This window comes from Narcine bancroftii, chromosome 13, assembly GCF_036971445.1.
Source record: "Narcine bancroftii isolate sNarBan1 chromosome 13, sNarBan1.hap1, whole genome shotgun sequence".
Classification (NCBI taxonomy): domain Eukaryota; kingdom Metazoa; phylum Chordata; class Chondrichthyes; order Torpediniformes; family Narcinidae; genus Narcine; species Narcine bancroftii.
Genome location: NC_091481.1, coordinates 60486930 through 60513573, shown reverse-complemented (window position 1 = coordinate 60513573; position 26644 = coordinate 60486930). Strand labels below are relative to the sequence as shown.

Here is a 26644-nt window from a genome sequence, read left to right as displayed (position 1 = left end):
ACCTGGTGATTTAGGTGGGCCAATCACAAGGGTCACCCTGATGGCTTGGGGTGAGCCTTGACCTTGATTGGCATGCAATGTGTCCACTGAAAAGGAACATGACAGCGCCACCCTGTGGTGGCCACGGCCTCTCCATTATAAGGCTTCCTGATCATGTCAAAGATTCAGATCCAGAGCTCAGGTTGCCAATGGTTTGGACTGGACTCTGTGTGGTTGCAGAAGCTGGTAGAGCACTGGAGGTGATTCCATGTACACTCGGTGACTCTGGGGAGCCTCACTTTTGCTTTTCTTTCTCTGACTTGTAAGAGGTGCCGGGCAATTTCTACTGATGGTGAATCTGTCTGCCTTATGCTAGACTAAAGGAAATTTTGTGTAATATCTGTTTTATTAATGATGTGGTGAATCCAGAAGAATTCCTATTGGTTGAATTAGAGTTGTGCGTACTAGGTGGAGATGAACCCACCTCACCATGGATGGCATTAAATGAGGCTGGATTGCAATGGGTAGCTTTGAGCTGTGAGTGCCATTCTCATTTAGAGGACTATAGAACTCTTCAAACCATGGTGCCTTCCAGGGTCATTGGAATTTCAACAGTTAAGCTGCGGTGTGCAAGTTTGGAAGCCATTCAAGAGGATGATGGCCTTGGACTTAACAGATGTAAAACAAAGGTTATCAGCCAATATCCACCACTGTACATCTTCCAAAAATAAAAGTTCATATTTGACCCTGGAAAACAAGGACTGAATCCTATACTACTGCCCCTGTACAGCCTTTTACAAACTGACAAATAGGTTTGAAGATTAAGAAATGCCACAATTCAGAATATAGTTGACAATGTTCCATTACATATCTCCCTGCAGGGTCCATCACAACATTTTGAATTTTAATTGGAACATTATTTTAACAAAATTGCCACACCACTTACCTTAGAATTAAACAAGAAGACGCTACTTATCCAATCCAATCCCTTTTTAATTTGAAATGTTCTTTTTCAGTTAAATGTGTTTCTTGGAGAAAAGCCACATCAACTCTTGTTTTCTTAATATGTGTTAACACTCTCTTCTTTTTTCACAGGCTTGTTTGATCTATTAACATTAAAATTTAAAAATTTCATTATCGTACTCATCTTGGTAAATTATAATAAATCATTTTCATGTAACTTCTGTTACCTCTCCTTCTCCCCCCACCCCCACTCCACAAATCTCCTCCTACTTCCATTGTTTGATATCCCATGTGTCAGTATGCATCTCCTCTGGCAATCCAAATAAAAGAAAAACAGATAGACTTGGATAAGTACATAATCCCACAGTTATAACTATATATATAAAAAGCAAAGCCCTCCCCATAAGTGTTGTTTAAATAATGTACAAAACTACCCCCCTCCATTTTACGGGTTCTGACCAATGTCATAAAAACACACGTAATCCCCAGTAGTCAGTACTACCCACTCCTCCCAACTCCCTTGGTACATTTATTATATAATCTTTAATTAGTTAGTTATGCAAATCAAAAAGACAAAGAAAAAAAGAATAATTCTTATTCTTTCTTTCATCTTACGAACTTCCTCTTTTCCAATAATAATGAAACAGGAAAATTAAAGTAGTTAGTTCCAACAGAGATAAAGCATCTTTTGGAGACGGCACTATAGGGAGGCCCTGGGCGAATTCATCCACTGAAGCAAAATTAGAAAAGAATTTATTTTGATCTCCCAGTATGAAAATCTTTAAAGTCGCAGGGTAAACATAACACAAGTTTGTAGCCTTTATCGAAAAGAGCTTTTTTAGTTGGATTAAATTCTTTCCTTCAGTAAATCTTCACTCAAATCCAGATAGAATAAAATTCTATTTCCATCCCATTGAAACAGGCCTTTCTGCTCCCTTGTCCCTCTCACAGCAAGACTTAAAACCTTCTTTGTGTCTTGATAATGTAGAAATTTGATCAATGTAGAATGTGTTTCTGATTTGGAAGAGGTTTTGTCATCAGAGCCCTATGAGCTCTTTCAATTTCAAATGGATTTTCAAAATTTTGCTCTTCCAAAACTTCTGGAATCCATTTTCAAAACTTCTGAAAAAAAAACCGATTGAATCTGGAGACTCTTCCTCTTCCAAAAGGCCCACTGTTTTAATATTATTCCTTCTATTGAAGTTTTCCAATACATCCACTTTCTCTAAAAGCTTTTGGTTCACCATAATTAAACCAGTTGTTGTGTTCTCCACAATTGATTCCGTCTTCAACATGCTGCATTTCCTCCTGTACCCTTGTTATTTTCTCATCCATTTTGTCCAATTTCTTCTTCATTTTATTCACAACCTCTAACACCCTATTAGCTTCCCCCTTCATTTCTGCATGCATTTCTTTCATTTCTACCTTCAATCCCTTCATTTCTTCTTTCACTTCCTTTTTCAAACTGATGCATTATTGCTGTAATTAAATCTACTTTGTGAAAGAGTCTTAATTCCTTTAATTCCTCCTGCTGTGGTTGTTCTTCATCTTTGCTTGCAGATCCTTCTCTGGAGCCCAACTCCTCATTGACCAGCGCTGAAGTGGAGGTCCCTGACTTTTTCATAACTTTTGGCCCTACTCCCAATGATGCTTTGTGCTTCAACTTATTGCGCATGCATCGTTCAGTTCCAGGTTCTCCCCTGATGCCATCTTTCCGTAGCTGCCAGTGAGTGATGCTGGTACATGGCCCTTCCAAGTGATCGCTCACCCGGGAGCAGCCCAAGCGCTAGCTCCCTGTTTTGTCATTGAGGTAGGCCTCGTATCTCTTCTCATCCTTTCTTCTTGTTGGGCTCCAGGTAAGGCTGCAGCTAATTTTTCTCTTTTCAGAGGCATTCTTATTACAAAGTAGATGTATTTAAAGGTATTATTTAATTTAAATATTCCTCAATTATCATTTTTTTTAACTGATCCTATGGCATCACAAGATGTCTCCCCGAATCTGGATTTTTCGAAATTGTGTGCATCCATGCATGTGTAAGCACCACAGATGCAGGGCAGCAACAAGTGACCATGCTTGTTGACTTTAACTTTCTTTAAGCTGCTCATTTTGATAAATGAAGCATGATGTAATTGCTAATAAATAAACTATCAAAATTTACCTGTTCGTGTCATTTTTATTCCTCCTCAAATTCGAATTGTAAAAGTACTGTCCGAGAATCTGGAAAATTTGGACCAACCCAATAGATTTTCAGACTATTTCCCTAATACATTGACACCCCAGGTATTGTTTCCAATGAACTCCATCTTCCTTATATTGCTTGCTCTAATTATGTGCCTCTTACTGATAGGGTTATTGTTCCTCATCATTTTATTATAAAAGATACCATTATTGTTGTCTTTCCCAGAATTATTTTATATTTGGGGCCAGTTGCTCCTTGGAAATTCTACACTAACAAAAATTGTTAGAATATAGTGATTCCTTCAGAAGAGTATAATTACAGGGCAACTGACTTCTGTGCATTTGATTTATAGCCTTTTATTTATTTTTTTAAAACATTCACAGTAAGCATAATTCAATCAAAGGTTTATTGGTGTCTTTCAATCCAGATTTCAGATTTATTGTCAGAGTACATAACATCATATACAACCCTGAGATTCTTTTTCCTCTGAGTGAGGTAGGAAAAAACTGCATATAAACAAATGATGCAAACAACTGACTGTGCAATATAGAGAAGTAAAAACATAAAGTGCACAAGTAAAAATCCTTAAATGAGTCTCTGAGTGAGTTTGTCGTTGAGGAGTCTGATAGTGGAGGGGGAGCAGCTGTTCCTGAACCTGGTGCTGCAAGTCTCGTGGCACCAATACCCCTTTCCTGATGGCAGCAGCGAGAACAGAGCACGTGCTGGGTGGTGGGGATCCTTGATGATTGCTGCTGCTCTCCGACGGCAGTGGTCCCCGTAGATGTTCTCGATGGTGGGGAGGGTTTTTCCTGTGAGGTCCTGAACTGTGTCCATTATTTTTGGAGGGCTTATTATAGATGCTTATTTTGCAGGCCAAATTATGAAATTAATATATGCCTCATCTGATTCTCAAATTTGTGAAATCTTGAAATTAAGCAAGGAAAATGTTTAGAGTCAATCTTAGAACAGTTAAATTAGTGCACAAATTAGGGTAAAATGACATAAATTATGATCACTGGTATGTCACATTGAGATGTAATACAGGAACTATACGGAGAGTTATTCACGTTGTTAACTTCTAAAATTAATAATGGTTATAAATCAAGATTGCAAGTCAAGGTATGTATGACTATATAATGTGATGTAACTTAAGGAACTAATACAATTCACCCATGAAATTTTTTAAAATTATTCATGAAATGTGTGCTTCATTAGCAAGTCCAGATTATTTTTCAGCAACAATTTGCAAGACTTTCATCAAAGTGAAAGAATGATTAAATACTTCAGCAACAAGATGATAACTTGGAGATGTGTTGGCGATTCATGGGGATAGAAGTCACGGGTTTAGAATATAGAACATTACAGCACATTCCAGACCCTTTGGCCCTTGATGTGGCGCTGACCAATGTAATCCTACCAAAAACAAACTAAACCCTTCCTATTTCATCCATGTGCCTGTCTTTCTTTCTTTGGCTTGGCTTCGGGGGCGAAGATTTATGGAGGGGTAATGTCCACGTCAGCTGCAGGCTCGTTTGTGGCTGACAAGTCCGATGCGGGACAGGCAGACACAGTTGCAGCGGTTGCAAGGGAAATTTGGTTGGTTGGGGTTGGGTGTTGGATTTTTCCTCCTTTGTCTTTTGTCAGTGAGGTGGGCTCTGTGGTCTTCTTCAAAGGAGGTTGCTGCCTGCCAAACTGTGAGGCGCCAAGATGCACGGTTTGAGGCGATATCAGCCCACTGGTGGTGGTCAATGTGGCAGGCACCAAGAGATTTCTTTAGGCAGTCCTTGAACCTCTTCTTTGGTGCACCTCTGTCACGGTGGCCAGTGGAGAGCTCGCCATATAACACAATCTTGCGAAGGCAATGGTCCTCCATTCTGGAGACGTGACCTACTCAGCGCATTTGGATCTTCAGCAGCGTGGATTCGATGCTGTTGGCCTCTGCCATCTCGAGTACTTCGATGTTAGGGATGAAGTTGCTCCAATAAATGTTGAGGATGGAGCGGAGACAACGCTGGTGGAAGCGTTCTAGGAGCCGTAGGTGATGCTGGTAGAGGACCCATGATTCGGAGCTGAACAGGAGTGTGTGTATGACAACGGCTCTGTATACACTAATCTTTGTGAGGTTTTTCAGTTGGTTGTTTTTCCAGACTCTTTTGTGTAGTCTTCCAAAGGCGCTATTTGCCTTGGCGAGTCTGTTGTCTATCTCGTTGTCGATCCTTGCATCCGATGAAATGGTGGGGAGCTGGCTGATGGAGGACCTCAGTTTTGTTCAGGCTGACTTCCAGGCCAAACATTTTGGCAGTTTCCACAAAACAGGATGTCAAGCGCTGAAGAGCTGGCTCTGAATGGGCAACTAAAGCGGCATCGTCTGCAAAGAGTAGTTCACGGACAAGTTGCTCTTGTGTCTTGGTGTGAGCTTGCAGGCGCCTCAGATTGAAGAGACTGCCATCCGTGCGGTACCGGATGTAAACAGCATCTTCATTGTTGAGGTCTTTCATGGCTTGTTTCAGCATCATGCTGAAGAAGATTGAAAAGAGGGTTGGTGCGAGAACGCAGCCTTGCTTCACGCCATTGTTAATGGAGAATGTGCCTGTCTATGAGTCTCTTAAGTGCCCCTAATGTTTCAGCCTCCATCACCACCCCTGGCATTCCATACACCTACAACTCTCTGTGTAATAATCTCCACCCTAAATTCTCCTCCCTTCGCTTTGTACAGATGTCTTCTGGTGTTTGATACTCCTTCCTGGGAAAAAGGCGCTGGCTGTCCATTTTATCTATGCCTCTCAGAATCTTGTAGACCTCTGTTAAGTTACCTCTCATCCTTCTCGCTCCAAAGAGAAATGTTTTAGCTCTGCTAACCTTGCCTCATAAGACTTATTTTGCAATCCAGGCAACATCCTGGTAAACCTCCTTTGCACCCTCTCCATAGCTTCTACCTCCTTCCTATAATGAGGTGACCAGAATTGAACACAATATTCCAAGTGTGGTCTCAGCAGAGATTTGTAGAGCTGCAACATGACTCTGGAACTCAATTTCCTGACTAATGAAGCCCAGCATCCCATTGGTCTTCTTAATTATCCCATCAACCTGTGCGGCAACTTTAGATGTACCCAAAGGTCCCTCAGTTCCTTCACGCTATTAACTATATAACCATTACCCCTGTAATCAGCCTTCAGGTTTGACCTTCCAAAATGCATCACCTCACTTCTCTGAATTGAATTCCATTGACCATTTTTAGGAGGTGTTATTTCATCTTATAGATTGTACACACAGCTGAAAGTGTGTCACCAGTAGAAGGAATGAATAATTAAGAGAGTGGAGTACCAATAAAGAACACTAACTTTGTCCTTGATGGTATATGTGATGTTGCAATACAGATTCAGACAGAGGGAGAGTATTGCATTACATTCCTGATTTGTACATTGTAGATGGTGGAAAGCCTTTGGAAGTAAATTACTTGACAGCTCCTGACCTAGTTTTAAAGCTGCAGTTTTATAATTGGCTGGACAGTGATGACTCGCTAGGATGTTGATGGTGAGGAATTTGACCAGAAAATGTTATGGAAAATCAATTATTAGGTCATTTCTTTCTACTATTGTGTTGCAAATGGTTCCTGTCATTTATCGGTCTGAGCACAAAATCTGTCCAGGCAAGGACAGCCAATGTTATCACAATTAAATTGAATATTCCCATTTCTAGCATTATGAATGTGGGAATGTCATTAATAAAGGTTGTAAAGATGGATGGTCATAGGACATTGCTCTGAGTAACCCATCCAAGAGGGATTGCATTCTTTTGTGCTCTATATGAAAGCAGCCAGTAGGATTCACCCCATCCCCATCTCCCCAGATTCCCATTTACAGACCAATTAACCTCTAGCAATCTGCATGCTTCCTATGTACAATTAATTCCTTTAAAAGAATCATATACTATTCCATTGTTAATTAGGATCAAGTTTAAAAATAACAAAGTACCTAGAAAAATTGAGTACTTTATTGTACAGTGTCTATAATAAGGGCAATTATATTATAATTATATTTTATATTATAATGACAGTAAATCTGCACACAAAACAACAAGCTCACAGAATGGCAGTGTTATAGTGAACAGGTAACTGGTTGATGATATTAATTCATGAATAAATATTGCCCTAGACACCAGTAATTACATTCCTGCTCTTTCAGGATGGTGGTACAGGGTCATTTATTCAAAGAGAATTGAATTCTTCAGTTAAGTATCAAGGATATAACAACATAGGTATCACAGCAGTTCCTCAGTACTGCACTGAAGTGTCAGCATAGATTTAATGTGCTCAGGTCTTTCACATGGGAATTGAATACATAACATCTGGTATACAATGGCTAGCATTGCCAACCAAGCCACATTAAATAGATTTAGTTATGCATTCCATACTATTTTGTAATTTAGGCACTACATTCTTGTGACTGATAAGGGATACTTGGTTGGTTCATATGCAATGAGAAATATCAATGTTTCAGGTTAAAGCCTTTCCACAGCCACTGCTTTGGTTGATGAGTACTTCCTGCTTCTTATTTGCTTCTTTAGTTTTGAATTAATTTTATTCAGTAATGGGACATAGGCATCGTCATCAGTAGGCAGCCTGGAGAAGGCGGTGTTTGAAGAGATGAAGTCTCTGTGTGAAGGGACTCTAATAATTTGTTGGATGAGGAGTTATTTAGACTTGGCACCAGAGATAAAACATTGCATCAGGAAGAATGTGACCTGCAAATGAAGGTATTTACACATTTTTGATCACCTAGATTATAGAAGTCAAACATTTGGGAGCATTTGGTGCATTTTCAAAATGGCACAGTGCAGCCAGTAGGGAATGTCCAGTGGGGTAAAGACAGACTTTAGCATTGTTGAGCAACACTCATTCCATTGTGAAATGAGGATCTCCGATCATAGATGCTGGAAACCCTTTAGGGAATCAGGAGGCAAGTCACTTATCACAGAATGCCCAGCTTCTTATAACCACTGTATTTGTGACTGTGATCTAATTAGGTCCCTGCTCAATAATAATCTTAAATCCTACCCAATCTTGACCCAGGCTCCTAAATGCCAGTCTATTCAAATGTTGCCTTGATGTCAAGTCAAATTTATTGACATCTGATTGCACAAGTACAACCCGACAAAACAGCATTCTCCAGTCCTCAGTGCAAAAACACACAGACATAACACAACCTGGTGGTCCTGGCTCTGATACTCCTGCATCTCTTTCCTGATGGGAGCAGCTGAAAGATATTGTGTGTAGGGTAGAAGGGGTCCTCAATCATTTTGAGCACCCACCAGACAACGATTCCAGTAGATCACGTTGATGTGAGCAACAGGGATCCTCCTGCCACTCTTATAGTCCTGTGGATTGACTCCAATCCATTTCTCTGCAGCAACTGTACCACACTGTGATTCAGCCGGCCAGGACGGTCTCGATAGAGACATGATGATGGCTGGTACTCATGTCTGCATCAGTCTTCTCAGGAAGTGCAGTCGCTGCTGCGCCTTCCTGACAACTGAGGAGATGTGTGTCCATGATAGGTCACTAGTGAAGGCAACTCCAAGGAACTTGGTGCTCTCCACTCTCTCCATTACAGAGTTGTTATTGATGTGCAGTGGAGGGTGGTCATTCCTGGTCCTCCTGAAGTCCACGATCATCTCCTTCGCCTTGTCCGCTTTGAGACTCAGGTTGTTATTCTTGCACTATAATCACAAGATGTTCCACCTCTTCTCTGCAAAGCGACTCATCGTTGTTGCTGATGAGGCCAACTACTGTTCTGTCATCTGCAAACTTGGATAACTCCGTTGGAGCCGGATTTGGTGATGCAGTCAGTTGTGTGAACAGGAGTGGGCTGAGCACAGCCCTGAGGTGTGCCATTGCTCAGCGTAACGGTGCTTGGCGTTCTGCTGCTGACCCAGACAGGCTGTGGTCTTTCTGTTAGGAAGACCTGAATCCAGTTATGAAGTGGGATGTTAAGTCCCAGGAAGGGACTCAAGGGTTGCTACTCTCAATACAGCTGTACGCCTGTGTCATGTCTTGTACAGCATGGCTGAACTCAGCAACAATAATCAGGTTATAGACGGCATTTAATAACGTTGTTGACAACCTCTTTACCCTTCTACAAATGTCATTCTATTATAAAAAAATTAAAAGCAGGGAGTACTCAACAAATCACATCGGGGGAGGGGGGGTGGAGGGAGTCTTTAACCTAAAACATTGATACTACATTTTTATTTCATCTCCAATTTTTTAAAATTGATTTTTAGACACCAGTGGCCAGATTGAATTTGAATTGTTTCTTTTGTTGGGGAAAATTCAAAAGTGCAAAGGGACGGGAGTCTTTGTACAGGATACCATAAAAGTTAACCTCCAGGTGGTGAAGAAGGCAAATGTAATGTTAGCATTCATTTCTAGAGGAATAGCGTATAAGGGTAGGCACTGGTGAGACCTCACGTGGAGTACTGGGTACAGTTTTGAGAAAAGACGAACTGGTGGAGACGATTCAGAAAAGAGTTACTACAGTGATGTCAGGAATGAAAGGGTTAGCATATGAGGAATGTTTGTCAGCCCTTGGACTGTATTCATTAGAGAGTACAGAAGGATGAGGGGGGACCTCATAGAGACATTTTGAATGTTGAAAGGCCTGGGCAGAGTAGATGTGCCAAGGTTGTTTCCCATGGTAGTGGAGTCTAGGCCAAGAGGGCATAACTTCAGGATGGAAGGGTGTCAATTTAAGAGATACAGAAAAATTTCTTTAGTCAGAGGGTTGTGAGTCTGTGGAACTTGTTCCCAGAGTTAGCTGTGGAAGTGAGGTCACTGGGTGTATTTAAAGCTGAGATTGACATGTATTTGATTAGTCAGAGCATGAAGGATTACGGGGAGAAGGCCAAGTAGTGGGGCTGCGTGGGAGAATGGATCAACTCATGATTAGAATGGTGGAGCTGATTCAATGGGCCGATGATGTCCCACTCCATAAAGCTAATGCAGAGTGCTATAACTGAGATAAAACAGCATTCCCACCATTTGACATTTTGAAACTTCTATTGGAATTTTAATAATTTCCATCAAGAGTACACTATTGAATTTGAGAAAAACATTTCTCAAAGGTTATCCCTAATTTTCTTTTATTCAGAGGATGAGGTGGAAGGGGATGAGACAGTGCATCTTTCTCTCCAAAGGCAACTCCTGCCTGAAGCCCTTTGTCAGGAAGATCATTACTGTCATTAATATCTTTGCAAATTAATCTTTCTACCCTTATAGACTTTGCCCTATGAATCAAGTAGCTCAGAATAGCTTCACAATATAATTTGCTAATGGAAGCAAACGATTCATTTCTACAAACCGACAGGGTGGTACTGAAACGAAGTACGTCCACATAACATGAGGGTGAACCAGTAACTGACTTTATTTGAAACTCTCATGCTGCTTTTAGGGGACGCCCCACTTCCTGTCTGGGGCGCGCTGGTCTATGGGAGTGACATCAGTGCATTGCGGAATCACTGCCTGCCCAGTAACGTGCAACCAGGAAGTGGTGACGTCTCCCAAGAAAAAATGCGTGTCATCAATCGTGGGTTTCTCAGCCCCAACTCTGGTGACAACCGCCCCAGCTCCGACCCCGGCCCTAACTTCAGTGACTGCTGCCGCGACCAGGTACTCACTGCCGTCACCGATGTCGCCGACCAGGTACCTGCCAACACTACTGACCCGGTGCCCACCGCCGCTACCGCCAATGACTGCCCGACCGACCATCCCACTGCCGACTGCAGCCCGATGGCCCCAGCCGGCTGCAAGCAGCAGCCCCAGCCATTCGCCACCGACAGTTGCAGCCCGACTTCTCCAGTGACGTCACCACGCACACGTAGTGCACTTCAGGCCCGACGCTGCATGACATCATCACGCAAGACTCCACTGTCCCCAGCACAGGTCGCTGCATCAGCGACCCTGGACCAGGACTGCCCCCATCCCCTCACAAAAGCGATGGAATTGATGAAAGTGCACGGACACTGTACTAACTGCTTATTTGACTCGGAGTCAACTGAGAGCTTTATCCATCCAGACCTGGCTCAACATTGCAGACTGGTCATTCTCCCCACTGACCAAAAGATTTAATTGGTGACCAGATCACACTTGACTGGGGTAAAGGGGTATTGCGTGGTGACCCTGAAAGTCCAAGCCATCACATTTATTGATGTTAGTCCTCCTTCAACTGTGCACAGCCGTATTGCTGGAATGGATTTTTAGTGCCAGTTCCGAACGGTTTCCCTGCACTATGGGGGGCCTCACGCCCCACTCTCTGTCTGTAACCACTCCACCCCTGCCAGCGACAGTCCGCCCCCAGTGGGAAATGGACCGGATGGTGGACCAGAATGGGCTGACTGCTATTTTCCCACATCTGGACAATGTCACCATCTGCGGCCATGACACGGAGGATCATAATGCCAACCTTGAGAAAATTTTTCAGACTGCAACTAGGCAGCACTTGACCTACAATTTCAACAAGTGTGTCTTCTGGACCACTCAGCTCGCAATTCTAGGTTGCGTGATGGAGAACGGGGTGGTAATGCCGGATCCTAACCGCATGTGTCCCCTCATGGACCTGCCAGCTCCCCCCCCACCCCACACCAAAAAGAACTTAGGTGCTGCCTGGGCTTCTTTTCATACTACGCCCAATAGGTTCCACACTATGCCGACAAGGCACAGCCACTTATCAAGCCACCTCCTTCCCCCTGTCAACTGAAGCCAGAGCGGCCTTCAACCGCATCAAATCAGATATTGCTGCTGCAACGCTGCATGCCATCGACGAGTCCATTCCATTACAAGTAGAGAGTGATGCATCCAATTTTGCACTGGCGGCCACTTTGAACCAGGCTGGCCGGCCGGTAGCCTTCTTCTCCAGGACCCTCCAGGGCCCTGAGAGCCGACACTCCTCTGTTGAAAAGGAGGCCCAGGCCATAGTCGAAGCAGTACATCGTTCGAGGCACTACCTCACTGGCAGGCGCTTTACACTGCTGACTGACCAACACGCGGTCTTGTTCATGTTTAGCAACACCCAGCGAGATAAGGTCCCGCATAAACGACTGCCTTCCAAAATCAAGGCTCATGGGATTGGGGGCAAAGTATTAATGTGGATTGAGAACTGGCTGGCAGGTAGAAGACAGAGAGTTGGGATAAATGGCTAGTTTTCTGAGTGGCAGGCGGTGACCAGTGGGGTACCACAGGGATCTGTACTGGGACCCCAGCTGTTCACAATTTACATTAATGATCTGGATGAGGGGATTGGATGTAATATCTCCAAATTTGCAGATGACACTAAGCTAGGAGGGGTTGTGTGCATGGAAGAGGGGGTCAGAAAGCTCCAGTGTGATTTGGATAAATTGAGGGACTGGGCAGATACATGGCAAATGCACTACAATGTGGATAAATGTGAGGTTATCCACTTTGGTAATACAAACTGGAGGGCAGATTACTATTTGAATGGCAATAGATTAAGAGATGGGGAAGTGCAGAGAGACCTAGGGGTATTTGTACATCAGTCTCTGAAGGCGAGCATGCAGGTACAGCAGGCGGTTAAAAAGGCAAATGGTATGTTGGCCTTCATATCAAGAGGGTTTGAGTATAGGAACAAGGATACCTTACTGCAGCTGTACAGGGCCTTGGTGAGACCACACCTGGAGTATTGTGTGCAGTTTTGGTCACCTTATCTAAGGAAGGATGTTCTTGCAATGGAGGGAGTGCAGAGGCGATTCACCAGGCTGATAACTGGAATGGCAGGAATGACTTATGAGGAAAGATTGCGCAAATTGGGATTGTACTTCCCTGGAGTTTAGAAGATTGAGAGGGGATCTCATAGAAACATATAAAATTCTGGCAGGACTGGACAGAGTGGATGCAGATGGGATGTTTCCAAGGATGGGAAAATCCAGAACCCGGGGCCATGGTTTGAGGATAATAGGCAAACCATTTAGAACCGAGATGAGGAGGAATTTCTATACCCAGAGGGTGGTGAATCTGTGGAATTCATTGCCACAGAGGGCAGTGGAGGCAGGTTCATTAAATATACTTAAGAGGGAATTAGATCTATCTCTTCAGTATAAGGGTATTAAAGGTTACGGAGAGAAGGCGGGGACGGGGTACTGAACTTTAAGATCAGCCATGATCTCGTTGAATGGCGGAGCAGGCTCGAAGGGTCGAATGACCTACTCCTGCTCCTATCTTCTATGTTTCTTTGTTAATGACAAGATTGCTAGGTGGAAAATCGAACTCTCCACCTTCAATTACAACATACTGTACTGGCCTGGTAAACTCAACGACCCACCAAACGCGGTCTCCAGAGGGACGCGCCAACATACAACTGAACAGACTGCAGAGACTCCATGAGGAGCTCTGTCATTCGGGGGTCACTAGGTTCACACACTTCATTAAGGCCCGCTACCTGCCCTACAAGGTCGAGAAGATTTGCTCCATGACCCGAGCCTGCCCGGTGTCTGCTAAGTGCAAGCCCCACTTCTTCAACCTAGAGAACACCCACGTCATCAAAGCCACCCGGCCATTTGAACGTCTAAGTGTGGACTTCAAGGGACCCCTACCGTTGACCAACCCTAACACCTACATTCTTATGGTGATTGACGAGTACTCTCGCTTCCCGTTTGCTGTGCCCTGCTTGGACAGCCTCCTCAGTCATAGAGGTCTTGCACAGCATCTTCGCAATCTTCGGGTACCCCAGTTACATCCACAGTGACCGAGGATCTCGTTTATGAGTGCTGAGCTGCGGCAGTATCTCCTGGAGCGTGGTATTGCTTTGAGCAGGACCACCAGCTATAACCCACATGGTAATGGGCAGGTTGAAAGAGAATGCCACCATCTGGAAAGCTGTCACGCTTTCCCTCCGGTCCATAGGCCTCCCTACTGCTCGCTGGCAGGACATACTCACTAGCGCCCTACACTCCATCCACTCCCTCCTATGCACAGCAATGAATGCCACTCCCCATGAAAGGATGTTCTCTTTCCTGAGGAAATTTGAATCGGGAACAACCACGCCGGCATGGCTTAGGGTTCCCGAACGTGTCCTGCGACTCCATGTCTGGTACTCAAAGAACGGCCCTTTGGTTGACCGAGTGACGCTGCTCCATGTGAACCCTCATTATGCATACATTGAGTACTCGGGCGGGCGGGAGGACATGGTCTCAGTAAGGGACCTAGCCCAAGACGGATCGGACGCAGCATTGCTCCCAACCCAACCTCCTCCAAATCCTTCTCCCCCAGGTCACGTGCTTGAACAGAGGGATCAGCACCACCCCACCAGCGGCAGTGGCAACAACTCAGGCCACCCTGTCGACAATGCCATTGGGAAATTAAGCGAGACGGTGTACACACCCAAGGAGCCAGCCAGCGACATGACTCCAGCGGCCCCAATCCCAGCACCACGGCAGTCACGCTGGACGATCAGGCCCCCCCCCCAACCGTTACAGCCCCTAACCTCCCACCAGTCTCTCTCCCTCCCCTGCCCCCTTTTTTTTTTTACAGCCCTCTATTCACCCCAGGGTCAGTTCTCAAAGAAGGGGTGAATGTGATAGTATGGATTCTATCACGGATATATATATATATGTATATTGTAGTATAGGATGGCTGTGATTGGGTGAGAGTGTAGCCATGCCTACTGGCATGTCTTAAAATGTGGCTCCAAGCCAGACCCAGAACATTCTGGACTGGTCGACCTATACTCCAGTCTTTTGGTTAATTAAAAATCTTGGTTCAGATCGACAAGCTCCAAAACCTGGGCTTCTGCACCTCGCTTTGCAACTGGATCCTTTTCTTCATTGGAAGATCACAGTCGGTATGAATTGGAAACAATGATCTCCTTCTCACTGATGATCAACACAGGCTCTACTTGCTATCCACCAATGGCCCGTAGCTGTGAGGCTCTGCACATATCAATTGCCATCTACAATTGATCTTGGGTCGAATCAAGACAGCTATGAAGAAGCTACAAGAGGGAGTGTGAAAAACCCAAGGAGCTTCAGGAAGCGAAATCAGGAGACCATGAACCAGTCCTCCTAGAGGGGTCAGCAATGGCAAGGGTTAAGAACTTCCAATTCCTCTCGTCTACTCTCTCATCATATACAACTATGAGAAGGTCCGCTCGCCCCGCCCAAATTCCGTTTCTTTGCTTATTCCTTGAAGGGTCAGGCATGAACCGACGGTAATATGTCTTTCCCTTCTCGGGACGGTGCGGGAGCGGCTGAGTCCTTGCAGCGTTTCTAAAACTGTCCAAGCATGGTGTCTGCAGACTTTCGGCTTTTATCTCTCTCTGCGTCGATGTGACAAGAAACGAACCTGTGCAGACCGACTCCGTGTCCCTTTCGGCAGCCAGGTCGGCTCTGTATTTTCCCTTTGCTGACACTTGTCCGACGGAGTTTCTCCAGCGCTGTGTCCGTACACACCGGTTGATTGGCCGCGGGGAGAGGGTGGGGGAAGGGTTGCTTCAGCGCTGGCTGACGCACAGGGGGCCGGAGACGGAGACATGGCGGGGATACAGAGCGTGGTGTCTGCAGCTTGGCTGGCCCAGGCCATCCACACGGCCAGAGCGGGGGCTCTGCGGGTGCTGGACTGCTCCTGGTACTTGCCAGCCATGCTGCGCGACGGCAGGAAGGAGTTCGAGGAGCGGCACATCCCGGGCGCCGCTTTCTTCGACCTGGACGAGTGCAGCGACAGCTCCTCGCCCTACGACCACATGATGCCGCCGGCCGAGCACTTCGGCCGGTACGCCAGCGCCCTGGGCGTCGCCAACCTCAGCCACGTCGTGGTCTACGACGCCAGCGACTGGGGCATGTTCAGCTCGCCGCGGGTCTGGTGGATGTTCCGGGCCTTCGGCCACCGTCAGGTGTCGGTGCTGGACGGGGGGCTGAAGCACTGGATGAGCCAAGGTCTGCCGGTCACCGCCGAGCTGCAGCCGCCGCCCGCCGTTTGTTTCCAGCCGCAGCCCCAGAACTGGGTCAAGAGCTTCGAGCAGGTCCTGGCCAACATTGACAGCAAGGAGTTCCAGCTGGTGGATGCCAGAACTTCTGGCAGGTTCCAAGGCAGCGAACCCGAGATCAGACCAGGTTTCTCAACTCTTTCCAATCATTATTGACAGAGAAAACCTTTGCAACCTGAGCTTACTGCACCTCGTGTTTTGATGCACTAAACACTAAAGCATCAACCTACGTTTTTGGTTCTATAACACTGGACAACAATTTTTGTTTCCTGAAAAAAATAGCTATTATGATACACAACTTAAAGCTGAACACAAAGATAATTTTAGATTTGCTGTATCACATAGGAAGTTGGAGAAACTTGAACTGAACTTGGCATGTTTAATCGCAAACGATGCAGACACAAACTGACCTAAAAATGTTTCGCAGGCCAGCATTGGTGGGTTGAAGTTGCCCTGATACCGCTTTTCCATGGTCGCAAAGTCTTGGGCCGCTTTCAGGTGGCCAGAGTGTAAAGCCGTCTATTCTACCCCAATGCGTGGCCACCTGAAAGTGGAGAAACCCGGCCCCGAGGAGCGCTTACCTCACCCTCCTCGGGGTGGTATATTCTCCGGCTGGGTGCATCCCCCCCATTGCACCTGAACGCGAACGTATCAGTGACTACAGAAACCTGGGGTCTAAGAATGGTGCACATACATACAAGACTTTTCAATGCAATTAGAAAAACAGTCAAGAAATTATTAACTCTCTACAATGTAATTTGATTTACTTACCTTAGTAATGGCCATCTAACATTGCCACACTAACAGAAGTACACTGATGTATGCAATACAGAGGCTTGCAATTAATTAGCAGCTGTCACAATTTTCCCACCCGCGGTGCCAGACAGCACTTCAAAGTTTGTATTTTCTTTAAAAAATAGTCTATTTCGCTATCCTTTGCTTTCTGCGGTCTCCCTGTTGGGTGCGTGTCAAGGGTTGAGATCAATGAAGTGTTTCTGGGTACAGAAGTGAGTTTCCTAAATCTGCTCACAGGACACAGACAGTCCACAGGAGCCCGGCGTTCGCTCGGACGCGGCTCTCCTTCAGCCGGCACGTTTCGGTGACAGAAAGGCGTCTTCTCCGTGGCCACCTGAATGTCCCAGCTGCTGCCCTCCCCCAGCCGCGTCTGCCGGCGCATTATCTGCGTCCGAGCACCTGAAAACGGCTTTGGTGAAACCTTTCACCATGTTCGTCACTGACTGCACCAAGATCAGCAGAGAAGAAATATGAGAGGAAATCACAAAAATAGGTTGTATCTAAAAATCAGAATGCGGTGGGAAAACTTGAAGGTGGTTTTTGTGAGCAGCAGGTAAAAATTCACAGAATACACTCAAAAGTGTTCAGGAAGCAAAAATCCTTGTTGTCCAGTGCTACCAGCAACTAGGTTCAAAACCCATCAGGCCATTTGGGGAATTTAATTTGTTTGGTGTTCATTTGGAATTTTGGAAAAAAAAATTGCTTGAAATTAACTGGGAATTACTTTTGAGCAAGGTTTGATGGTCTTAATTAACTGGATCTTGACTTGTTGGGAAATCAAATATCTGGGTCCCCAAGCATCATTGCTGCTCTTGGCTGCTTATTTTGTGCTTTAATTTCTACGTCTGCTGCACTCTTCATCTGATTTATTTTGCATTTACTACCTGACAGACAATACTTTCTGAACATTAAGATCTTGTAGTATCTTCCGTTTCCTGATCATTTTTCTGGTGCTTACTTGAAGAGGTCTGTTTGATCTGTGAGTCTTTAACCTGTCTTAACTCCTGACATTTGAGACTAGTGCACTTTCTATGCCTCTCTGGCAGAAGGATTCTTTCTATGTTTCTCCTATCTGAAGCATACAGTCTTCAGCAAAAATTATACTTGTCTTGGGTGGCAAGGACCATTCTCAATCTCGTTCCTGTGGTGACAGCCTCAAGCAGGATGCGGTGGGGGGGGGGGGTTGCTGGGTTTGTGACGGATGCCCCAGACTATGCCCGTGATTGTAGTAACTGCTAGAGATGCACAGGCTGCCAGGCATAACTAAAAGATGTAAGGTATGTTATATATACAACAGCTGAGGCTATTGTATATTAAGTAAATAAACTGTTCCTTATCATTGCTTTGGTGGTGGATTTCAATTACCACCTGGAACAGACACTAAATCCTGATAAATTCCAAAATCATCAACCATTTTCCTATCCTGGACAAACAACATCTCCTCACTTGTCAGGAAGGTGCAACAGTGATTGCACTTCCTGAGAAGACTGAGGTGGGCAAGACATTTTATAGGAGCTCTATCCAGAAAGTCCCGCCCGCCTCATCTCAGTGTGCACAGTTACTGCAGAGAAATGGATTGGAGGTCAATCCACATGACCATAAGAGTGGCAGAGAGGATCGCTGGGGTCTCCCTCCCCTCCATTAACGTGATCCACCAGCAAAATCGTTGAGGATCCCTCTCACCCTGCACACGGCATCTTCCAGCTGCTCCTGTCCAGAAAGAGATACAGGAGGATCAGAGCCAGCACCACCAGGCTGAGAAACAGCTTCTTCCCACGGGCAGTGAGAATGCCGAACCCTTTGAAACTCTAGTATGACTATAACAATATTTATTTATAGATGTATTCTTTTCTTTGGCTTGGCTTCGCGGACGAAGATTTATGGAGGGGGTAAAAAGTCCACGTCAGCTGCAGGCTCGTTTGTGGCTGACCAGTCCGATGCGGGACAGGCAGACACGATTGCAGCGGTTGCAAGGGAAAATTGGTTGGTTGGGGTTGGGTGTTGGGTTTTTCCTCCTTTGCCTTTTGTCAGTGAGGTGGGCTCTGCGGTCTTCTTCAAAGGACGCTGCTGCCCGCCAAACTGTGAGGCGCCAAGATGCACGGTTTGAGGCGTTATCAGCCCACTGGCGGTGGTCAATGTGGCAGGCACCAAGAGATTTCTTTAGGCAGTCCTTGTACCTTTTCTTTGGTGCACCTCTGTCACGGTGGCCAGTGGAGAGCTCGCCATATAATACGATCTTGGGAAGGCGATGGTCCTCCATTCTGCAGACGTGACCCATCCAGCGCAGCTGGATCTTCAGCAGCGTGGACTCGATGCTGTCGACCTCTGCCATCTCGAGTACCTCGACGTTAGGGGTGTGAGCGCTCCAATGGATGTTGAGGATGGAGCGGAGACAACGCTGGTGGAAGCGTTCTAGGGGCCGTAGGTGGTGCCGGTAGAGGACCCATGATTCGGAGCCGAACAGGAGTGTGGGTATGACAACGGCTCTGTATACGCTTATCTTTGTGAGGTTTTTCAGTTGGTTGTTTTTCCAGACTCTTTTGTGTAGTCTTCCAAAGGCGCTATTTGCCTTGGCGAGTCTGTTGTCTATCTCATTGTCGATCCTTGCATCTGATGAAATGGTGCAGCCGAGATAGGTAAACTGGTTGACCGTTTTGAGTTTTGTGTGCCCGATGGAGATGTGGGGGGGCTGGTAGTCATGGTGGGGAGCTGGCTGATGGAGGACCTCAGTTTTCTTCAGGCTGACTTCCAGGCCAAACATTTTGGCAGTTTCCGCAAAGCAGGACGTCAAGCGCTGAAGAGCTGGCTCTGAATGGGCAACTAAAGCGGCATCATCTGCAAAGAGTAGTTCACGGACAAGTTTCTCTTGTGTCTTGGTGTGAGCTTGAAGGCGCCTCAGATTGAAGAGACTGCCATCCGTGCGGTACCGGATGTAAACAGCGTCTTCATTGTTGGGGTCTTTCATGGCTTTGTTCAGCATCATGCTGAAGAAGATTGAAAAGAGGGTTGGTGCGAGAACACACAGAGTTTTTCAAGCTTTGTTGGGACCAAGGTAAACTGCCTCAGGATCTTCGTGATGCCACCATCATCACCCTGTACAAAAACAAAGGCGAGAAATCAGACTGCTCAAACTACAGGGGAATCACGTTGCTCTCCATTGCAGGCAAAATCTTCGCTAGGATTCTACTAAATAGAATAATACCTAGTGTCGCTGAGAATATTCTCCCAGAATCACAGTGCGGCTTTCGCGCTAACAGAGGAACCACTGACATGGTCTTTGCCCTCAGACAGCTCCAAGAAAAGTGTAGAGAACAAAACAAAGGACTCTACATCACCTTTGTTGACCTCACCAAAGCCTTCGACACCGTGAGCAGGAAAGGGCTTTGGCAAATACTAGAGCGCATCGGATGTCCCCCAAAGTTCCTCAACATGATTATCCAACTGCACGAAAACCAACAAGGTCGGGTCAGATACAGCAATGAGCTCTCTGAACCCTTCTCCATATAGATGTATATACATATTGAATATGTATTTGTATGTGTTTTGTCTGTAAGTTTGCATGTTTTAGTTCTGAGGACCATAGAATGCCGCTTTGTTGAGTTGTATATACAATCAGATGATAATAAACTTGAACTTGATTCTATCCACCACTTTTCCATGAGGACTATTTAAGTTCTGCTTAACTGAACCTACCGACTGACCATGAGTGGGGTTGGTGATTTGATTTGTGATAAACTCTAAATTGATCAATATCCATATTGATTCAGTGTAATCCTATATTCAAGGTCAACCACATGGATAATTTGGAGTTTTGTGTGGTTATTTTGCCTTATTTATCTCTAATCAGTGGAAATATTTGAAAAATTCTGCTGGAGATTTTTTTGCACCAAGGGATTTTTACAGTCAAGTGTCTGAAGATACTGTTTCCCATAATTGAATTCTGGAATGTTTTAACCAGGAACTGGAATTCTGCTGTATCAATAAATAGTGACAGAGTCATAATAATATGGCTTGGTTTGTTTGTACAGATGGGTTTCTCTTTTTTTCTGAAAAAGCATAATTATTTCTTTGGGTCTCCGGATCAGGAGAAATCAATTGAGGTGCAGATTTTGTTGATCTGTGCGTGGCCTATCCTCAGTGTAAATACACTCTCCATTCCATCAATCCAGCCAATTTATGCACACATCAACAAGTGAAAGGGCTTAAATAAACTATAAGTCTGAACAAATCTGGAAAATGGAGTCAGATTCTCCTTTGATGACTACAGGTCCAGATAACGAACAATTTCCGTCGTTACAGGTGAATATAAGTTGATTTTGTCTGTAAATTTAAATTTGCAGACAAAATTGTAAGTTGGACAATATGAAAAATCACTCGATACAATAAAATCCCTGTTATCAAGATTTCAAGCAACCGGCAAAAAAAAGCGGAAAATAAATAGGTAAATAGGAGTTTAAAATTGGCATGCCTCGCCGTTAGTTCTCCATTCACGTAACACGCAGTCTCAAACAATCGGGAAATTCACTTATCTGGCATCTACTCATCCCTATAGATGCCAGATACCAGGGATTTTACTGTATATTAACCGTAGCTCCACAGTACAGGTCCATGAAAATGAGTTTATCCTAAGATGAAGTATTAGAATGAAGAACTAATTCCCCTTTTACTGCTGGTTAATCTGCTAAACCTTCCAGAATTTGCTCTTACTTATTTAAAATTTCGAACGTGTGCAATGTTTTGCATGGGAAAATTTGTCCTCTTTTTTTCTCTAGGTATAGAACCTGGTCACATCCCTGGCAGTGTCAATATTCCTTTCAGAGAATTTTTAAATTCAGACACCCTAAAGATCAAGAGTGAGAAGGATCTGCAGCGCATCTTTGAAGAGCATAAAGTCAACCTGTCCAGACCACTGGTGGGGACCTGCGGCTCCGGGGTCACGGCCTGCCACATTGCTCTGGCTGCCCACCTCTGTGAGAAGAAGGATGTGATGATCTACGATGGTTCGTGGGTGGAATGGTTCAACAGAGCTGACCCGAGTCACATGATCTCAGTGAAGAATAAGACACTGGAATAGGCACCACGGAATTCAACCATTTGGATGGTACAACTTCCCTTCTGAAATCTTCATGAGCCCCTTTTCAATTTTTTTGTAAAATACCAGTGCATTCTATCCTTTATTCAAAAGAGGAGGGAATCTTTAACATAAAGCTTGCAGGTAGACATTAAAGGTTCTATCTCTGTCCTATTAATGGGGTCATCCAAGCAGCTAACTAGCATTCTTCGTGGTGGTGTATGGCAACCTCTTTCTTGGATTAAGTATAAGAGAAGGGTGGATTGTAGAGAAAACTTAATGTTATCCCTCTGCAAGATTGCAAGGGAGAAATCTCAACTTAAGGAGAATAAGTAAACAAACCAGTCCAACCACTCAAATCCCTGGATCCAGACCTGAACCCTTAATTCCTGATTCATATGAGCACATTGCCAACTGCACATTAATGTGTCTGAAGCACAGCTCATGATGAATTAGTCACAAGAGTGTGGCCCGGTTTCTAACTGATAAAAAAAAATTAGACATACAGTACAAAATGGGCCATTTTGGCCTGCAAGTCCATGCTGCCCAATTTACACCCAATTAACCTACACCACCTGGAAGATCCAAACAAAATTGTCAAAAGGCCGACTTTTTGATACAAGGGATCTTGATACAAGTTCCTCGGCCACCATCAAAAATGCGACACCACTGAATGCCAACAGCACACAAGGACAGATCCCTTCTTGCCCTGTCACTAACTGAAACCATGCCAAAACACCACTTCAGCAAGGAAAAAGTGTTAGCTGTGAGAAGGAAGGCTTTAAATTGAGAATAATGGATACTTTGGAAATAAGATGAATACCCCTATTGTACCAAGTAATTAATCAATGATTAAAAATAGCCTCTTAACTAATTTGCCAGAGGCTGAAATTTAGATCTGCCAAGGATGTGCATCAATATTATCCAACGTAAAGGGCTATTCATGGGCACATTATCAGCCTCAGAGAGAGATAGAGTTGAATGTACAAAAATATTAAAACTGGAATTGTCTGAACAGCTTGTGCCTTGTTGGGTTGGTATTCTGCCTTCCCTTGAAATAAAGGCAAGGCAGGAGACACAGACCGATCTGCTTATCATTTTACTGAGTGCATTTAACATCATATTGAATGTTACTGAGGAGGGTAGCACTTGTGCAGTTCTTAGTGTCCTTTACATTGGATCTGCTGCAAGTTCCTCCATTTCCATGTTTGCTCCAGAAATTATCTGATGAGGAGAGATTAAGTTCAGGAACTGGTACTCAAAAGAATAACAGGAGGTTTTATTCTGAGAGAGATTGACAAGGTGGATGGTGACAGGCACCTTTCTCCAAGTGGAGAGTTTGGAACCAGAGGCATTGTCCCAAGACACTTTGGGCTGAGAGGAGGGGCAATTTATTAACTTTGGGTTGTGTCTTTGAAACCCAGAGGCCATGGTAGCAGTTAGAACTTAGAACGGTACAGCACAGGCCCTGTGGCAAGCATGATGCCAATCTAATGTTGAGTGAATTCAAAATTAAGAAATAGATCAAAGATCTGGAGCAATTGATTACTGACATGAATGTAGCTTGAAGCTGGTGCATCCTTGAGGAGCTGTGTTTTCCAACCTTCTGAGCAGAAGAGATTTGAAGTCTCTATCCAGTGGCCAGTGTGTGCCACAGCTACATCTGCTTCCTGCTTTATGAATCTCTTCTAAAGTTCAATAGTTAAAGTTGGTCCGTTCTGCAGACAAATACTATTCAGGATACTAGTTGCTGACATCGAGTAGTCAAGTATGTTGAAGTGAAACTTGTTTGCTTTAAATAACTTCAGACATTCGAAGCAACCTGATAATGCCTCAAGTTGAGGAACATCTTCTGTCTGGACACCCTGATGGCATTAACGTCGACTTCATGTTTCCTTTAAACCCCCATCACCTCTCCCCAACTCTCTCTCTCCCCCTTCTGTCTCCTTTCAAAGAGTCAAAATCAATTCTCACCTCTCATATTCAATTAACACCTTTTGTTGGCCTGGTCTCATCCCTCTTTCTCGCTCCAGTCTTTATTCAGATGCCTTCCTGTTTTCTGCTTATACCTTGAAGAAGGGCACAGGCCCCGAAACATTGGTAATATATTTTCACTGCCTATGGACACTGCGAGACCTCCAGCATTTGTGTGTTTTACTACATCCACAGCGTCTGCACACTTCTGTATTTCACTCTCAAGTTGATGCCATTCTTTCTGGATTCACTATCATGTCCCTAATCTCATATTCCCATAATCGTCTGGTTGGATTTATAATAAATGAAGGAGAGGAGTTATTGGTTGGGTAAACATTATAGTTATATAATTTGAGTCCAGAAGACTGTTATAAAAGGTCAAAGGCACAATGTATCTCAGCTTGAACTTTGAATGATAAGCATGGGTGAACTTTGCTGCTCAACAATTCCTTAACAAGAAATCCAGAAATGTTTATCAGCAGTTTCCCTCCATGAGCTTTGGTCATTCACAATTGGTGAATTTCAGCGACATATTATGCCTGGAAATATATTAAAATGTTACTCCTTGACTAGTGTATAACTGAGTTTTTCATTATCCTGCATTATTATTATTGCTGAACAATCTTTCTGGCTTCTGCAAAGCTATTTGCATTTGTGCCTTGAACAAATAAATGGAATTTATATACATTTAACAAAATATTCCAGTTTCTGTTTTAATTCAAGTGCGTAATGAAGTCTTCATTTGGTTTTCTACAGAATTTTAGAGCATTTGAGTCCTGAGGGTATCTACCATTTGAAACGGCCAAAGGCCGACAAGTCTCCTGGACCTGATGGTCATAAAGGGAGTGAGTGGCTGCAGAAATGGTGGACATGTTGTTCATAATCTAACAAAGGTCCTTAGAGAAGTCCCATAAAACTAGAAAGCAAGTGTAACACCACTATCCGAGGGAAGAAAGAGACAAAGGCCAGTAGGCTGGGACCTGGGGTGAATAAGTTGAAGAAAGATTTAGTTGATATTTATGGAAGTTTAGGAGAATAAGAGATGATCTCATTCAAACATAATATTCTGTGGTAAGGTTGAAGGATGGACACTTTCCTGGAACTAGGAAGATAGTTTCACAAAAAAGGAATGACCATTTAAGTCACAATGCTTTTCTCCTAGAAAATTGTGAATCTGGGATTCTATATGCTAGAAAGCTGTGGAAGAGAAGTGATTGAATATATGCAAAAAGATTATCAGACATTTAAACTGCAAAGAAGTCTACGGGGAGAGATGGGTAAGTGCAAGGGAGTCAGGTATAGGGAGTGAAGGGTAAGTGCAAGGGAGTCAGGTATAAGGAGAGAATGGGTAAGTGCAAGGGAGTCAGGTATAGGGAGAGAAGGGTAAGTGCAAGGGAGTCAGGTATAGGGAGTGAAGGGTAAGTGCAGGGGAGTCAGGTATAAGAAGAGAATGGGTAAGTGCAAGGGAGTCAGGTATAAGGAGAGAATGGGTAAGTGCAAGGGAGTCAGATATAGGGAGAGAAGGGTAAGTGCAAGGGAGTCAGGTATAGGGAGTGAAGGGTAAGTGCAGGGGAGTCAGGTATAGGGAGTGAAGGGTAAGTGCAGGGGAGTTGGGTATAGGGAGTGATGGGTAAGTGCAAGGGAGTCAGGTATAGGGAGAGAAGGGTAAGTGCAAGGGAGTCAGGTATAGGGAGTGAAGGGTAAGTGCAGGGGAGTCAGGTATAGGGAGTGAAGGGTAAGTGCAGGGGAGTCAGGTATAAGGAGAGAATGGGTAAGTGCAAGGGAGTCAGGTATAGGGAGTGAAGGGTAAGTGCAGGGGAGTCAGGTATAGGGAGTGAAGGGTAAGTGCAAGGGAGTCAGGTATAAGGAGAATGGGTAAGTGCAAGGGAATCAGGTATAGGGAGTGAAGGGTAAGTGCAGGGGAGTTGGGTAGCATACGTGGAGGCAATAGGTGTAAATCGACATTTTGGGTTGAGATCGTGCATCAGGCCTGAGAGAGGAGAAATAGCCAGTAGAGGACTGACATGGGATAGACCATCCCCCGTTTGAGGAGAAGCAGAGAAGATGGCCCACGGGATGGTAACCACAGTGATGGACCAGTGAGGGGCTCTTAGGTTGAAGAACACACGAGCTGTTGGTGACTCCAGGCGAGGAACCCATGCAGACTACGGGCTGTTGGCGTCTCCGGTCAAGGGATTCACACCAGACCGCTGGAGACTAGCTCGAATCTGGCTGAAGCGTTCGGTACCAGGTATCAGAACAGGCATGTGAAAGGGTCCTAAAGCCTTCCTGATCGGGTCAGAGATTTTGATCAGTTGGATGTTTTGGACTGAAGGTTGTGGAAGCGCTGGAGGCAAATCCATAGACATTCAGTGACTTTGGGGCGACCCTCTTTTGCTTCTCTCTCTGCCTGTAACGGGATAATGTTGAATCTGATTACGGTAGACTAAAGGAAATAATAAAATAATCTTGAATATATCAGTGTGAGATAGGGATGGGACAGAAGCTGGTATGTGTGAGTAGGAACAGTGATATCATTAGGGTTGGTTTCACCCCCCCCCCCCCCATGAACCTCCTGTACCAGACCATACAGAATCCTTTGTAATGTAGTTTGTACTAACGTTACTTGTAAATCGTAATTCCCGTAGGTCGCTGAATGTAATGGTAAAAGTAGTGAGATAAACAATGAGCAA

The 26644-nt window shown here is 44.7% G+C and overlaps 1 protein-coding gene across 1 annotated transcript; it reads left to right on the top strand.

Moving 5' to 3' along the window:
* Nucleotides 1-15619: 15619 nt before the first annotated feature.
* mpst (mercaptopyruvate sulfurtransferase) lies at nt 15620-24648 on the top strand. The gene is made up of 2 exons (XM_069910069.1): nt 15620-16238; nt 21679-24648. Exons 1-2 carry the CDS (start codon nt 15659-15661, stop codon nt 21978-21980), a joined length of 882 nt encoding a protein of 293 aa, XP_069766170.1. The 5' UTR covers nt 15620-15658; the 3' UTR covers nt 21981-24648.
* The last annotated feature ends 1996 nt before the right edge of the window (nt 24649-26644 follow it).